The sequence below is a fragment of the Achroia grisella genome, unplaced genomic scaffold, assembly GCF_030625045.1.
Source record: "Achroia grisella isolate CSIRO2021 unplaced genomic scaffold, CSIRO_AGI_Agris_v1 utg5936, whole genome shotgun sequence".
NCBI classification, from domain to species: Eukaryota; Metazoa; Arthropoda; class Insecta; order Lepidoptera; family Pyralidae; genus Achroia; species Achroia grisella.
Window position 1 is genome coordinate 147,522 of NW_026712956.1, and position 18,572 is coordinate 166,093.

The 18,572-nt window shown below is 33.7% G+C and overlaps 2 protein-coding genes across 3 annotated transcripts in view; both read right to left on the bottom strand.

Annotated features, from left to right (window-relative positions):
- LOC131848816 (leucine zipper putative tumor suppressor 2 homolog) overlaps positions 1–7,536 on the bottom strand; it is a 91,021-nt gene extending 83,485 nt beyond the window's left edge. The window contains exon 1 of the mRNA XM_059198753.1: positions 7,343–7,536. The gene's annotated coding sequence lies outside the window, so the exon portion shown is untranslated. The remainder of the gene's footprint in view (positions 1–7,342) is intronic.
- An 800-nt stretch (positions 7,537–8,336) lies between these two features.
- On the bottom strand, positions 8,337–18,042 carry LOC131848815 (uncharacterized). Of its 2 annotated transcripts, XM_059198751.1 has the most exons (4): positions 17,931–18,042; positions 17,149–17,517; positions 16,656–16,750; positions 8,337–14,179 (listed from the first exon to the last, which is right to left on the bottom strand). In XM_059198751.1, the coding sequence occupies exons 3-4, from the start codon at positions 16,743–16,745 to the stop codon at positions 12,275–12,277; spliced, it is 1,995 nt and encodes a 664-aa protein (XP_059054734.1). In that variant the 5' UTR covers positions 16,746–16,750; positions 17,149–17,517; positions 17,931–18,042; the 3' UTR covers positions 8,337–12,274. The 2 variants fall into 2 exon arrangements, with proteins under 2 accessions (XP_059054734.1, XP_059054735.1); XM_059198752.1 differs by lacking the exon at positions 16,656–16,750.
- Positions 18,043–18,572: the final 530 nt, after the last annotated feature.

The following is an 18,572-nucleotide window of genomic DNA, read 5'->3' on the forward strand; positions in this document are numbered from 1 at the left end:
TTATTATTATTAATGCTCTATTGGGTTTTAAATAAGCAAATTAAAATATTAAGCACTTTTATTAACAATAGTATGAACGTATAAAAATAATGCACGCAGAATTAGAAATTAAATGTTTTGGGTTATTTTGCGAGTAAAACAATGTACCTTTTATGCAGACTAACCAATTTAATCACAGAGTAGTTAATGACAAAGTCTGCCCATAGCTAAGAAGTTTTCAATTTAATATAGCTCTTGGTGTTAGGTCCTCAATAATGAGCAAGTAATCACTATGCTTTTAGTTACCTTTCATTGTAATTAAAGCAGATAAACATATCGGGTATTTTTTTAGAACGAAACAAAATCATCGTTGTTGTATAATTTGGATCAGGATTTATAATGATTGCGACATATTAGCAATGGATTGACGTCATAACATTATTGAATAGCTATTTTGAGCACTATACGATTGAATAATCCATTGTGATTTCCATAAAATATTTATTATCTATCATATTATTACGCGACAAGCTTTTGTACGTGTCTTTGTTTGTGTAGACTTGATTATTTAGAATTATTCTGATGTCTTATATAGTTGCAATCACATATAAAATCTATATATTATCAGTATTTTTTTGAACGGATCAATATGGAATTGTGTACTCTCCTGTACTTTCTGCGACCATCGGAAGTAAGACGGTGTGCTAAACCGGTAGATCACCGAAGTCGACATTTGTACTACTCCACATTACTAACAATCCCGTTACCAGTAGGTATTGCGGTATCAAATATATAATGATATTTACATTTTTAAGAATGACCAAAGAAAATATGGATGTGTGTAAAAAATAATATGCATAAAAATATAGTATGATGTAACTTAGGCTACTTTTATTTTAGAAATATAAAGATAAACTCCACGCGGACGAAGTAGCGTGTACAACTAGTATTCAAATGTAATTAAAATAGTGGTTAGTAAGTAGTTGAGTTATGAACATTACGATTCATTATCCTATACGATATTTCACATTCCTAATAAATAAAAGTGTTCTTAGTTTCACTCAAATTCAGTGCAACCTTTACAGAAATATAACTAATTTAAATACATTTAGAGTTATATCTCTGTAATTACTATTATTATTTATGGCTGTATAGGCCACCAATTAAGGTAGAAATGTTAAAAACCACACACAAATATATAAACCTTGAGTTTAGTTTAGAAATATTTAATTGATATATAAAAACTATAATAACCATCGATTAATCTGATGCAAGTGAGTTACAGCCTTATAGATCATCGCTAAATGTGGATATAATATTAATTGTCGAAATAAATAAACAAATATTCATTTAAAAGTATAGATGCCTATGAGGTGACTGCAGGGATTTTGATAGGATTGTCAGTTGCAGATAGGTTATGTTATAGGCAGGAACAGAAATGTTATTTATATTTTAATAACAAAAAGTATACTTAAATTAGTTAAAAAAGTCCAGGGTAAGAGCTAATCTATAAATATACATAAAATAAAAATATAATTGAACGCTGTCTGTACAGTACATAAAAGATATGTGCAAAAGCTTTTATTTGGGGACTTTATCAACATAATAGAAACAAAAACAATAATTGTTAGAATTTTGTCTGTTAGTTTGAGCGCCCCAATTTAAAAAACAGCTTGACGGATTTGGGTGTAGTAGTGGATTTCACTAATGTACTTATAGTAAGCTTCACTATAGAAACCAAAGAAGTTCTGCTTATAATCACGGGTTCAGATAGTAGGAAATGTAATGTAACTTTTAAATTGTTCTATTTTCATCATAAACTAGTGTTTGTAATCTCTTTCAGCGTAAACTTGAAATAATAAATAACAAAAATATGTGACCTCAAACTGACAAACAAATATAAATAGACTATCAAAAGATTTTTTCTTATAAATAGTAACTTCGCAATAAAGTAGACGATACGCTACAAACGGCCACGACTTGTAATGACTAGGTACAAAGAAATTTCTCGTATACAACAACACCACTATAACTTAAAAAGCACGTCTTTAAAATGTGCTGTTTAAAGTTCAATTTTGATCGGATAATTTGAAAATGTGTTTTGACAGAGGCTAAGTTACGCTGGCTTTTAACAGCGGCGTTCTTGACAAAGGGAGTCAATTTGAGTGTACTGGTATCTAGAATCGTGATTCATCCTTTCTATAGTGATTATCTTGAAATAATATGGCGGACAGACTCGTGAGCTGCGTCTTCTTAAACCGGGGAGCCGGAGATACCTATTGGAAATAGATGAGCTAGAAATAATCGAACTCTTAACTGTATCACTTTTGTTTCATTCCAATTTTATGGTGGATATAAATACTGTTTTGTTGACGCTAAGTCGTGTTTCACACTCTAGGAAGTTTCATGACCTTACAAATCAAATTAAATCAAATCAAAAATCACGTAGGACATTTTAGCCACTTATAAACGTCAATTTTTTTGTATTAGTACATTTCCCCACCGTCCAGTTCAAATGTTCATAAGTTCAATATTATAACGGGAATGCGATGTTTGTGAGTTTGTATATATGGAGTATAATCTCTGGAACTAATCGATCAAAGTTAAAAAGTATTTTACCGTTTCAAAAGTATATACCTTATTCCATTTGAATACAATATTATTTGTAACCAGGCGCAGACAGAACTTATAAATTTGTTTATATAATAATTATCTGGGGTAAAATAAAATTGTACTTTTTCGTAATTGGTTTTGAAATATAATAAATAAACAAAGGTGTAGTGTGCCGTTTTAGAATAAACAAGTAATAAAGTATACCTGTATAGACAATCACAGATATATAGAAACGAATTATGTATTTTAAAAGACCAGCGACCTAGTTTTAAAGCTATACTTACATAGTAATTTTATATTGTAAAATGAGAAACTGTAAAAATAAAACGTAGGTAATACAATACAGTTTAATATTTTATTTCTAATTACTAAGTACAAATATTGCTAAATTGTTATATTTCATAAATATGATATTTTTAATACATAATGGTATCAATTTCTTCAATTACAAAGAAGTAGGTCGTCAGCTGTCCGTATCCATATTAATATCACTATTTCTTTTAATGGATGATAATGGAATGATGCCTACTCCTGCACTAACGTTTAACGCTGGCGAGGCACCAGTGAACATGAGGTCAAACCCACCGTGACAAATTGACCAGGAATTTATCATGATGGTTTTCAGGGAGAGCCGCGTGGAACCTGACATCATGCCAGAAATAAAAAACGTTTAGGGGTGGGTCACCCTTATCATTGAGGGACACGAAAAATAGATGTTGGCCGATTCATAGACCTACCCGATATAAACCCAAAATTTTACAAAAATCGGTAAAGCCGTTTCGGAGGAGTTTGATAACAAACGCCGCGACACGAGAATATTATTAGAATTTAAAATATATTGTACAAAACTATTACACGTGGTATTACTTTGTTCCAAACTTTGTTTTGATTCATTTCAAATAAAGAATGGTTTTCTAAATTGTTAGGTGACCCGCGCAACTTCGTCTACATTACACTTATCTATGTACCCAATTTTTGTAATATCATATTACATTATAGCTATGTATTATTCTGATGTATAAGCTATATTACTATAACTATATACTGTTTCATCTAAGTCTGTTCAGTAGTTTTTAAGTGAAAGAGTAACAAACATCCATCCATACTTTCGCGTTTATAATAGTAGTAAGACACTTGCGTATTTGTTTGTTTTAGATGGTTTTAAGCCGTCTTTATAACAGTTTCATTCCAGTAAGTAGATGACGAGAGATATGATGGCACAAAGAAGTTATCAACATGGACAGTTTCACTTATTGCGCTGCCGCTGTCAGGAAAATGAATAACAATTTCAACACATTGTACTGTTTGTCGCAATACCTCGTTTATCTTCTTTATTTTTCGTTTTGAAAGCATCGATTGTTCTTGCAGACAGTTTAAACATTTGGTAATAGCTATTTTTGTGCCATAAATGCTATATATATATATATATATAATACCAAACAAAAAATATATAGGTAATAGTTTAAGTACATAAATTATATCAGTACAGTTATATATGTATAGTTATCTAAAAATTACGTGTTTTGTATTGGAAAACTACTATTCAAAGGGGATAAGTGTGCAGATTTACCTAGGTATGTAGGTTTACCTACCTACCTATCTAGGTATGTAGGTTTACCTACCTACCTACCTACGTATGTAGGTTTTTGACTGACGAATAGCAATTTTAATTTATGTGGTGTTTGAAACTTCAAATTCATCACAGCGTTTATGAATGCAACTAATACAAATGCCGTTATTTACCTCAACTCTAAATGGCAATTTTTGTACGTAATTATTCTGTTAGAGAATATTATTAAATGTAGTGTTAATAAATGCACCGTAACTATTCACCCCGAAGAAGACTCCCGGATAAAGACAAAACAATTGTTTGAAAGTCGAAAACATAGTAAGTTAGTTCATTTCCCGTGTAGTATACAGTTATAAAAATATTAAACAGTGTATCAATTAAAGTAAATTTTAAACTCGCTCGTCTTTACCGTAGCTTCTATTCTATTATTCGTAGGAATCTATTCCTGATGTTTCAGGCGTCCATAGACTACGGTAACCATTTACCATCAGATGGGACGTAAGCTTGTTTGCCACCATTCTAGTATAAATAAAAAGAAAAAAATGTAACTCTTGTGACTAAAGGATAGTCACATCACATAATACTAATAGTATATATAAATATAATAATAGTAGTACTTGCCATCTTACATTGAAATCAAATTAAAAAAACAGGCATCAGTGACTAGTCCTGTCATTTCATCTTACCGTACGTACATATTAATTGGCTACATATCCTCGAATGACATATTTATACGGAATATTATCGACAATGTTGTAGATATGAACTCGTTTTTAATGTCAAGCCTGTTAACTTACAAATATTTTGTGCTCGTCAATCTGATATCGCTATTCGCTACACATACAAGTTATAAGAGTGTCACAAAACTTATAAGAATTATGTCTATAGTTCCTACGTATTCATTTAGTGATCGTTATTTATACTATTTTGTGATTGTAATGGGTAAATTAATCTTTTGTTGTGTCTGAATATACATGTACCATGCGAATCAGCATAAAATAAGAAGCTACAAAAATGTTAAATGTTTTTCATTACTAATTCTTTAGGAAATGCGTATATAAAAATGCCTAATATCGTTTTTCTACTTTTCTATTTACTACAAGAAATTTATTATAGTAATAATTTTCTTACAGACAACCTAGAAGAGGACTTATGTATCTACATAGAATATACATATAAGTGGCACACATTAGACACTATATTTAATACGGCTATATTTTAATACGCCTTTTAAAACTAATAACCACCATTCAATTGAAGTTCCTATCTATTTTTCATCAAGCGGTCAGCTCATGTCCACTAGCAATAAAAAGTATCTTCAACATAATAAATACATTATATAGATACCTATTAATCTTTTATAAAAATAATCTTACATATTTGATTCATGATTATTACCACATATAAAGCTCTTTATCACATTATAGTCCTTTTGTGTCAATAGGCACCAAAGACCCGTTTATAATAGGTTGACACCAATTTAAATCTAGCCTTGGCACGTGTGACTGGCTTATTAGAAATACCCTAATGCTTGAAACATATAGGTTTAAATGTATTAATATGTATTTATTACCCCAACTTTAGAGACTAAGTAGGTAATTTAAACTTTTTTAAAGTCTTTATTTAGTATAAACAATTCAAAAAAGCTAAAATACAGATATATATTAATATATATTTTATTCTGTGCTACTATTGTAACAGGATTTTTTAGAACGAGCCAAAATACCCATTCAGCGTCGAACTGAAGAACTGCAGGTTACGAGATTGATCCTGTTTATTCATAACTCAATTACTGACAAGTCATTAATTTTACTAACTGAAATCGCTATTGTAAAGCAACATTGTAGTTAAATCTTGAAGATGCACCGTTTCGCATAAGCTGTTGCAACCTTCAGTATTGAGTTACCGCAATAGCATATGAGAAATCCGTCGTCTATCATAAACAGCACTACTGACATCACGTTATCAAGTAATACCCGTAAAAGCACTCATGTCCTGTCCTTATCCTGTAGTTTAACTGCATAATCTGCATCCTACAACTAAATACAGCTTACAAAGCAAGCTGCTTGGTGGTTGAAATTGGTGAGACAGGGACGCAGACAACTTTTCACCTAAAAGTATAGATAGAAAACTATTCACTTTATTGATATTTTGGGTACTGTAGTATCTACAAAGGTAAAAATATAAGTTTAGAATTTTAAATAGGTGATGTCAAATCTTTCTTGCTACTTTTTTATACTTGAATTATGAAATAGTGCACACGCTTGCGCTAACGGTACATATAGTCTAGTGGAAGATCAATGTAAGGAGATAGGATGTGAATGAAGTCCGGTCAGTTAATACACCGAGGCGATTCATCACATAATGGTTTCAGAGGGATTTATGGTCTTAATATAGACCAAAAAGGTGGCCAGAAAGCGACAGACGACTAAAAAATTAAGCTAGCCGCGTGGAGATTGACGTGACGTGGTATAGGTATAGCTTAGGACCCTACTACAATAAAATACTACTTATTGATGCTCTTCTTTATCAATCATTCAATCTAAACATACACAGAGGACATTACATTTGAAAAGATTATTTTAAAATCCAATAGATACATTCGCCAAGAGCATCGATAAATAATAATATATTTTTTTTACAACACAGCCGTGTTTTATTTTAAAATATCCTAAGATCTATTAAAAGTTAAAACCCGTGCAAAATGGGAGGGGGACAATAGTTTTAATTAAAATGAAATCACTAAAAAAACGTATATATTCGCGCGGGTGTAAGGATGCTTGACTTCTGATTAAACCAGATGTTTTCTGGGCATTTGAACTTTGTCGAAATATGCAGTAAAATTCAATTTTTTTATTAAATTTAATAAAAATTACACATTCCCCTAATTTCTATTAAATTTAATAAAAAAAATATTGCTGTTTAAATCATGGCATCGTTAAAGATTTTAAAGCTCTAGTAACAATGCTGTAACGTGTTACAATTTGTAACTAATCATTTATCAATAATTGATTAAGATACCAGAATCTTTTTATATATGTAAATATATAATTGTTTGTACTAAGATATATACACGTTCAGTTGTAACTGTGTCAATAAGTATGCATCGAATAAAAAACCTCGAAATGTTCAACAGATCCTGAAAGTTCCAATTTTATTCAATTTCAAAATTCTACTCACCAACTTTAACAGTAGAAATAAAGTTTTCGTAACACCAAACAGTCTCAGCACTCACAAAAGCAGTCTATACACTGAATAGGTATTTACCAATATCACTAAGTCAGTAACATCAACTACTTTGTTTGAATAATTATTTTTGTTTAACGATAAGACCGGACAACTTAGTTTCGAACCGGCGTCTCGATCACGACAAAGCACCGCGTGCATTTCAATGGATGAAAGTGTAAACGGTGGTTTTTGTATAGCGTTCTCTCGCTTCTACAAATACGACAGAAAAGGATCGAGCGCGGCGTCAAGTTTGACTTTTGGAGTCTCGAGTGGCTACTTCGCCCACTACTTTATTGTTATTCTAATTTCCAATATTTCGAGCTGCAGAAGTATGGCTCCACACCACCGTACTATTTTTTTAAGTGGTTATAATGGAATTGATCTATAAGCTGGTGCGGCACCAGTGGTGAATAGTATGAACATGAAGTCAGGTCATGGCTAACTGACATTGTGGCGAATTTTACCGCAATAATCGCGGACACTGCATGGAGGTCTGTTATATAGCTAACAATAGGGCCAATAAGACCCATTACTAACAATCCCAGCCCTAATTCTATACTATTAACAGAATTGCCTTAACAAAGTAACAAAATAAGTTTTCTTGACTTTAAGGAATATGGGGAATATAGATAGGGTTAAAAAGAATACTCATCAATGTGGATTGTTTACTTTATTTCTTCCCACAGGTGGCAAGAACCAGAGTAGCGAGCACAACCTAAATTATGAAAATGGTAACTATTTTCAGGGATAACCACTTCTAATGAAATAATAAGGTTTATAATTTTAAATCGAGTTATACAACAGCTATCAAATTCAACAGTAGGCATAACAACAATGTTCGAATTACAAATTATAACATAGAAACCAAATACATTTGACTTTGCAATGTGCAGTTTACATTTTATAATAAAAAAAATATGTATTACATAGCAGTGAATTTTTGAAATAGCATTTACCACAATTAAGACGTGAAATCCCTTATGAACTTGCTCCTACCCTGGCCTATAACATATTTTTATCTCTAATTTGAATTAAGAAATTTCAAAAACAAAAAGAAGAAATATAATTTGATATGATGTAAACAAATACGCATGTAACCAAGGGCAATCAATCGGTTACAAGCCCAATTGTTACTTGATGAGAGCATCACAAGATTTAAAATACAACTACATGCAATATTTCGTAATTGTTAACATTTGAGATATCAAACGTGTGCTTGATTAGCTACGTGTTGAAAAATTCTCTTGGCAAAATGCTTTGCTCTCGTTTCAGCAATAATTTTACAAACAAAAATATAAGAGACTGTGAAAGATGTGTAAATATTCAAATAGGTACCAATTTTACTGAGAAAAGCTCAATCGCCAATAGTCTAGTGGCTTACACTTACAATGTGAGTTTAGGGACCTATCTCCAATAAAAGCACTCGCACGTTGTCACTGCAATACCATACTCCTTAGATAAATCTTTGCGAGCACTTTTAAAGGTTTAAAACGATATCAATACATCTATTAAAACAAAATTATCTATTATGCTGTCCAGAGAGATTAAATACATTCTAATAGATTTATCGATAACGAAAGCTAAGTTTGCAACGGCTCGATCTTGCATTAATAACTAAGTCCCCTTACACAGAGCCGTCGCAAACCACAAATTGCGTTCGACTTCGCGTCGAAAACTTATCCATAGATGATACGGATATATAGACAATCAAGTGCATAAGCACATTACATTAGATTAAATTATAATCAAATATAATATTATATGCAAACTTGTATCGAACATTTTTTTTTTTGGATTTTCTAATATTTTTTATCGAGGTTTCCTTTATCGAATATCGTTAATGGTATAAGTACAATATAATAATGAACTTATGACAGGATAAATGAAAATACATTAACGTGACAATCAAATTAATGAACGTGAATTAATTAGTTGAAAATGTTAAAAATACCCAACCATATATAACGATAAAACTTTAGACATTAATAAATGATTACTTCAATATCTGAAACACTGTAAACCGACTAGTGTTTACAGGTACTACATGAAGAATAAGACTTTAATGAACACAAGTGACAATCAGTATTTACAATTATAACGTCCTTAAAATACCTATAATTATGATTTTTATATACATAGGTGTGATGTCATTACAGGCATGCATCAACTGTAATGAATTATAAACTTCAATATTTATAGCGCAATTCTTCAAGTAAAGGCTGTCGAATATGGCTGTTTCAGATACTGAAGTCAACAGAACTAACGAACTTAATAAATGTAAGAACGGAATATGTCTATACAATAATTTCACAATATAGTAAATATATATATACAATAACAGATAGCCTTTGCAATGCGATGAAATATTTTTTTGGTGATTTTTCAGTTATTACAAAGTAAATCACACTACAGAAAAATAAATATATCAAACACGACACATAAAATAGCAAAGTTTGCATGAATGATTACTTTTATATGAAATTGTAACTAGGCAAGGCTTTAAACGAAATAAATAAAGATTGGGGCCTTGTACAGACTCACGTGGTTACTAGTAACCATAAAGGCGCTACTCTGTACACAGTAATGCTCTTGAGTAGCAAATTGAAGAGCCCCGCATAAATGAAAATATATCATATACACTTCTTATGCTTTACATAAACTATAACAACAGTTACGCCTATATGAACTGTTACAATCCATATTGGAGGTGTAAATTATATTACATTTCCGTACAGTCACTGTTCATAGTTCTTGAATTGAAGTCGTTTTAAAACATGCGCTTAAACAGTGACTGTACATTTAACTATCGAAGAGCACAATTCTACACAATTCTTCACCTCATCCAACACACTAGAGGGCGGCACTGGGGCACCCCCGACTATCATTGTCCAACTTCATACAAAACTTGACACCTCGAACTACCACTAATCGGCTGAGCGGTGCGGCGCTCGTCGACTGTGTCACTACGGCCGCGTATCGCCCGCCTTCCTACCTTTATATTATGCGGCTATTCAATAAAATCGCCGCGTGTAAAACTAACGTACGACATACTGAACCAACCATTAAAAACAAATCGTCCACTGCCAACTATAACACTTACCACAAGCCTTAGATATATAAAGGTCCATCTCCACTGGCTTTGGACGATCGCAAAACCGCAGCAGTGTATACTTTCTTGGTACCAAATGTCATTTTTACAACCAAAAAGGTATCCACTGCTGGCGGAGTGGAGACACGCCCTTATGCATCTCCTACCACTCGTTCTGGTTGTTTAACAGAAAACAAAAAATTTTTCATTTTTATAAAATTTTGAATGATTCTACATCGTCAGAAAACGTAACCGAAAAATACTAACAAAATAAAATACCTGCAATATCTACGATTTATATTAACAAATTATTAAACAATTGGGGACGATATTATTGTAAGAATTATATTAGAATCGTCCTAATGTTCATCATGAAATGCTACCTCTCATTATTTACCATAAATATATTAACAGAATGCAAATTACGTAAATAACATCAAAGGCAAAAAAATAAATAATCCAATTCAATTCCAATACTTCACCCAAGGGTGTCCAAACGATTACATACATTATTCAATCTTTACCAAATATTTTTGACATAATGCAGTAAGACGTAGCATTCCATCGAACATCTCTATCAATATGAAATCTCTACAAAGAAAACATTGAACTAAAATTAATGTTACATATATACTCCTTCCAACAATATCTACAAAGTTAAAGATATGTTAGCAATTTCTAAACTTCGCGTGAACGTCGCCGATGCAACCAGGAAAACATAACTGCAAGGCTTCGCTAATTAAACCTATTATTATTGCTAACTTTTTTCAATTCTAATGCCACTTGAAAGAGAGAAATAGAGCCATGAAATTGTTAAAAAACGTCAAAGTGCATTCACGACGGTATGTCCATTTTGAAATTCTAGAACATGACTACAATAACGCAGAATTTTCATTTGTAACTTCATTTTACAATAATATTGTAAATTTTAATATAAAAGAGGAAATATGTATAAACTGACTGATATTCTGGTAAACGAAATAGAAGCTAGTCGCCTTGACACAGATTTACGTAACAATTACTGTAGTTCCATGAAATTGGAAGGTTGCTAGACTTCATTTATTGATGTACGTCAATATTACATCACAATCACACGAATCATTGCGGCACTGTATTATTACGTACTCTGTGTAAATATGACCAATTATTTAGTGGAATCATTACTGAAACCAAATCGGTTCAAGATCAATAATAAACAAAAAACAATATACATATATCGAATAATATTGCGCGTGCCTTCTAAATAACGAATATGGACACGCTGCTGAGACAATCAATAAGTTGTTAGTATTAATTTGTAAACATAAAAAAAAATGGAAAAAGTCAATATAAATAAATATGATTGGTATCAACTAACATTCTGAGCTGCATTAGCAACAAAATTATACTGAATTAATGACAATTTCATGTTATTAAATTGGTGTCAGACAAGTTCAAATATGTATGACAAAGGAGTTATCACGTATAGTTAGGGAATTTATTTGTTATGTAGTGTACTATGCTTTTAATAATTTAAATACAGTAAGTATTATGCGTGCACATATTGTTCAAATAAAAATTATTTTCGTCACATTATATTCAAATGGGTTTTTGTTCCGTACAGAAAATTATGTCTGACCCCGGGATTATATCTTCATTTCTGAGAACTAAGTTGAAATAAAGCTCAGCATGCAATTCTCTAGTCGTTACTATCGAATGTCTCAGTAATCATGTCCGTCAAATGATGATGACAACAACAAAAAATATACAATTAAAAATTATGAATAATTAGATTCCGAACGTCCACAACGTGACCGTCAGCGAGTGAGCGGGCGATGCATCGCGGCCGAACAACACCGCAGGAAACGAGCGTGCGGGTGCGAGCACGCCGCCATACAGCGGAGCGCGGCGCTGTGCCGCCGTTTGCGGCACTCCGCCGTGTTCACCAGCGATTCCTCGCCGGATTCCACGTCCGCATTCCCGCCCGCACTCGTTTCGGCACCGCTCAAGTACTGCGCGTGTGCCGCGCTGATATCCGACAGCAACTCCTCCCACTCCCGCCGCAGCTCGTCCGCGGGCGGCGCGGAGGCCGGCGGCGGGCGCGCCAAACAATTCTCGCAGGTACCCGCCTCCCCCCAGATGCTGTCCATGTTCGAGCGCATCTTCTTGGCGGCGCGGCCGCACTCCTCGCACGCGCTCCACGCGTCGTCGGGCCGGTCCGTCTGCACGGCCGCGTCTGTCTGTCGCATCGGGAAGCGCAGCCGGAAACCCGGGTCGTCGAGGTCCGGGCAGCGCTGCGCGTCCGTCAAGTTCAGTCGGCCGTAATCGATGCCGTTCCCGGAGCGGTACTCGAGGTACCGTTCGAGGGAGCTCTTCAAGTACATTCCGCCGGACTCGCTGCGACTGAACTCGACCTCGTCGAGGTCGCCGCGGATGTCGAACGTGTCGCCGTCCGCGTAGCGTGTGGGTTCGATCTCCGCCTCGCGGCGGATGGGTTTGAAGTGAGTCCGAGAGGACGTGAGCAAATCCTCGCAAAGCACGGAGGCTCTCGGCGTGTCCTCCGCAGGTTTCGTCTCGACGGCGAAGGCGTTCTCGTTGCGAGGTCGCCGTCGAGGCGGCACCTCCGCGAAGCCGCTGAAGTCGCGACTATGATTGATCGTAGTGTACGATTGCATCGTTTTCGCTACAGCTGACAGCGCGTCATATATCTCGTGGTCTTCGTAGATTGAGAACGACTCGAGCACGCGCGGTGGATATGGCGGCGGTTCCGCGACATCGGCGAGATTTAGCGGCTTGAAACGATCATGCAGCGCCTCGGCGATTTTCGTCGGTGATTCGGCACGGTCGATTGTTATACCATCTGTGGCGTCATTAGACCATATACTTTCGGTGAGAGATATCAAGCTGCACTTCTCGGCGGACGGATCGGCAAATAGATGATCGGAGGGAGACGAAAGGAGATCTTGGAAATCGATTGGAAGATCTTGATACTCATCATCGGGAGTATTTTGGTCCTTTGACCACAATGCTTCAATGGTACGATCAAACTTTGCTTCGAATTTTGCATACAGTTCTTCCTCCATCGGAGTTCTAACTCTGGGATTGAGATCTTCAGCTATAATCCAATCCGTATCAAAATCGATACTGTCGTCCCAGTTTGGCACCATGTTTTCATTCATTGTCAGCTTAGCTCCCGTTATCTCCTTAATTTCGTCAGTTACTGTATTTTCGCAAGTACCGTAACCTTCGTCTAATGCTATAGCTCTAATGAATTCTTTCACAGGATCCTGAGTTTCAATATCCCAAACTCCCTCGTGAGTAACCCACTCAGGCAAGTTCTCTTTACTTTCAAAGGACCTACTATAACTGTTGCAGCGCTTTTTGTTGCCCTTTCTTTGACCGTGATAGGAATTACGTCGCTCTTTACCTGAAGCAAATTTTTTGTTTTTCGCATTCCAATCTTTTGATATTGATATTTCACTTTGCATTTTGGTTAGTTTATCTGGTGCTGATTTGCGACACCACGCTGGCGGCGGCAGGTAATACTGCAGCGGAGACTCTTCACCTTTCTTCAGAGCCGGAAAAGCAGCGTAATATCGTCGTACAGCCTCAGATTGTTCTATGGAACACGTGGGCATAACTACTTGTGACGCACCTTCTTGATCTTTGATATCTTGAAGTCTCGTACACAGCTGATCAACAATATTGTCAATATTAGGTTCCTGAAAAAGAACACAAGCTTTATTTTAAAAAATAATCTAATCATTTCTCAATGTTAGAAATATGGTCTGTATATAGGAGATGCGGAAAACATGTATAAAAAATTATAGATACTTAAAATATGAACAGCTGAACAGTGACAATATGACAATTGTACACTAAACAGAAAAGTCATTTCAAATTAATAGGAAAATCAACATATATAAAAATATACATAAGAGTTAGCAACATCAATAATAGAAAAACCAGAAACTAATGAAAATGAAAATGAACAATCTAATGGCTAAAAGCTGTCTAAGTGTATATAAGACTACTGAGATCAAATCCATTTTTAAAAAATCATGCAAGTGCCAGTGGCGTAGTTAGGTAACCAAGGGCCCTGGGGTAAATCAAAAAATGGGGCCCTACATTACAGTTTTATTAAAAGGCACAGAAAGAATTTAGGGGAATTCCGAAGGTATAACTTTCGATTTTCTCTCAACTGAGTTGCCATTATTAAAGTCGGGTTGCAAACTGTCATATTTTGATGTCAAAAGTTCAGTTTGATTGAGATTTTCTGGTAAGAGTTCGAGGGCCTCAGGGCACTGCCCCACCTAGACCCTAGGTAGCTATGACACTGGCTAGTGCAATAGTTATAAAATTGCATAAGATTTTTGTGTAATTAATATTTTATATATGTTACATAAGAATCACAAAGATTTATATTTTACGAAAAATTTTAGATGTCATGTATATAACTAATATAATATAATTTTGTATATAAATTATATCATGTTTAATATTGAGATATAAAAACAGAATAACACCACTATCTCAATTGAAAACCTATTCATGAACCATTTTCCTTATAGAAAACAGGATATTCCTAATAATAAATAAATTAATAGGTTTTTGTAGAACCCACATGTATTTTACAACCATGGTGCTTTAGTAGATTAGTATGCTACATTATTTCTGATGGTTGTGGGTTTAATTCTTGCACAAAATGTTTATAATAATCAATATGAATATTTGTATTGGGATGTGTTTTCTATGAATGTATGTATAAAAAAAATATTTTTGGATTTCTATCAGTTGTTTAGTATTCATAGCACAAGCCCTGCTCAGTTTGGAACTAGATGGCGCTGTGTGAATTGTCCAGGGTTACTATAATTATTATGTTATTGTAATAGAAACATTCAAGTTTGAAATTCAAAACCAGTAGTTAGCACAAGTTGAGAAGTAGATGAGTTTGTATTGATTGTTTGTATAGGCAAAATGTCAAAATCCCACAGCAGTTTAATCTGTACATTAACTTTATCAATGTTATTTTATTAATTGAAATAAACAGATTCCATTTCTCTAGATTTCTCCATAATTCAATTTTTGTGAGCATTCTAGTTGCTTTCAAATCAGGATAGTTCATAAAAATATGACAATATCAGAAACTATGAGTATAAAAATACTACAAGACTTTTAGTGTTAACATAAAACTAAAAACAATTATTGAAATCATGCACTCTAATTATGTGTCCTTGATATTCTATGCACAACAGAAACTATAAGGAAGTAGGTAATTTATGTTTACATTACGGGCATTACATAATATTACATATATAAGTGCACTAAAAAATGTAGGTATTGTAAAAATGTACCAATTAAAGGCAATAAAAAAATAATAATAACATAAAAAAATAGACATGTAGGTTGCAAAATATGATGAAACTATTTAATTGACAAATTAATAAAAATGTAATAGATTAGTCACCGATTTTTGAATGTCTAACATATCTAAAAGTAAACACCAAAACACTACAATAATTTTGAATAAAGAATCAAAAAGAATAAATGGTCAATAATATTGGTTATTTGATGGGGGGGCTGACAAATTAGTAAAAAAATATGTAACTATAATAGAATAGTCACAGATTCAAAACAATTATAAAATGACACACCAAAACACTGCAATAATTAAGAATAAAGTATAAAAAAAAAGATACAATAATATGAGTTATGTGATAATAATATGAGGTCTGATAAATTAATAAAAAAAAAGATGTAATAGAATAGTCATGGATTCATAACATGTATAAAATGAAACATGAAAACACTACAAAATTATGACAAATACATTACCATTCTTTCTTTTTAATCAAAACTATAAAACAAAAGAATAAAAGAATGAACGGTAAATAATGTAGTTATGTGATGCAAGGTATATATACAATATGTAAATAAAAATAGTATATACTTAATCAATTAAACAAAGGGGAATAAAATGCATCAAAACTAATTTGGCCACTAAAGGGAAACATCTAAATAAAATTTGTTTATGTTCATAGGCAACATTGGTATTTATTACCAATTAATTATCTCAGAGCATAATCAATAATACAATGAGTACTTCAAATTTAACAATCATAAGAGTATTATTTGTAAAACAAGTTACACTAAAAATAATGTTGCCCATGATATGACACCAAAAACACTGGGACCGACCTTTTTGTAAGGATTCTTATAATTGCTAATTGTCTTCATTGTAACATATCCAGTGTAATGGTCTCTTTCCAATGTTACTGAGCACTGCATATCCTCTTGAGATAGTAGAAAAAATAGAATTAGTTTTTACAATTGGCCCAGTCAATAAATATTTACTAATTATTACAACAAAGTGATTATTAATGATGTTATTATCATTAATGTAATGATAACAGAAAAGTTTATCACTTTTCTCAAATAAACTAACATTTTTATCAGAGTGTAAGCAGGTAATATTAATAACACTAGTCTTAGAAACAGGGTAGCTTAGAAACATATTTTCTTTTCCACAAAGAGAATTATTATTACAAATGGCTGCCTTTAAGTTGACCTGACAAAGTTTAACGACCTAACTCCTTTAGAATATATAAAAAAGATGCCATACCTAACATTTCTCTTACATTATTCTTAGAAATATATTATGCGCTAGTTTATGAGATTGGCTGTGACTTACCTGTATGTAGTATGGGTATCAGATGACAAGGTATGGAGTTGGGTGAAGCTCTCTGGATGTGGCAGGCCAGCAGGCGTCCGCCTGGCTTTCTCTCTTATGCTTACGCATCCTGCCCGCAATAATCTCCGCCGTTATCAAATAACATCATCACGCTCATAAATCGAAGGTCCATTTTTCAAATGCCGAGGGCCGTGTGTTATAATCGATCCTTTATATGCCTCTTTACTAATACATCATAAGTTTCTTTGGCCTAGTCTTTGCTAGTGATTCGATTTTTTAATTGTAAGGCAGCTTAAATCGTGTCTAATAAATTGTGAGAGATTGCATTGTCACTAGCTAGTAACAAATGACGCACTTGGTGCACCCCTTCTGCAAAGTAAACATTGCGAAATTGTAAGGACTTATAACAATGTTGTTTTACTACAAAGGTCATTGCGATGTTGAAAACAAAGAATATAGTGAAATCCCATGCTCGCCCCGCCGCGCTAAATGGGTCGATGGCGGCAAAACGTCACTCGAGAAACGGCAAGAAATTATAGCACGTACGCAGACCTTCGGGATCTCAACATGAGAACGTAACATGTTTGTTATCAGTCAACAAAGATTTTGCGCGGCACGTAAAGCTATATAGTAGTTTTACACTGAGTCACTCGTAGTTACGAGAGAATGCGATGCAATTTCACAAGAAGGCGACAGTATTACATGATGCACTTTCACTAAGGATGAGTAGCGTACTTCCGCATTGGTATAGTAAAATTATTAGATATATCGAAAAAGCTTACCTGTAACAATTTGTACGGGGTTAAATTATCATGTTATATGGATATACACACACCCCACATGAAAAAAAACATGGCAGCCGTGATGAGTGAGTGAGAGTCTAAAAAATTATTATAATTTGCGCAACTCCGTCAACTGAACAGAATGACGTCTCAGTAATTAACCAATAGTATTGGGTTATATTTTCAAATATCCTACTAATGGTCGACTGTGAGCCCGTGATCATTTTGTTCTAGCTCTATGATTCGTAGATGTTTCACAAGTATGACCTCATTGGCTAATATGAACACGGAGAACCAGTAGAATTCTTTTGTGTGAAACCGGATACAGACGTTTTCGCGCCAGATAAAACCGCGAAATTCTAAATAAACGTTGAGCTTATCCATAGCAAATAATGAAATATTGATTAGTAATTTATTATTATGAACACTAATTTGAAAAATAAAACTAATATAAATGCTTTGAACGACGAAACCATAAAGATTTAGAGTTATTCGCTATGTGATTTTTATGTAAATTGTCCTTTTATGTAGTAATATATATAATTGCATAAATTAAATCTAAAAATAAAACATATACAAAAAATATATTCTCTTATTACATCGTGTAACTGTATGATATCATTGATTCATGTATTAAATTAC

Excerpts from the sequence above, each read along its gene's own strand:
- LOC131848815 (XM_059198751.1), bottom strand. The coding sequence starts at position 16,745 with ATGCAGTGCTCAGTAACATTGGAAAGAGACCATTACACTGGATATGTT. Across the intron at positions 14,180-16,655 it reads ATAAGAATCCTTACAAAAAG|GAACCTAATATTGACAATAT; the intron begins GTCGGTCCCAGT and ends GTTCTTTTTCAG.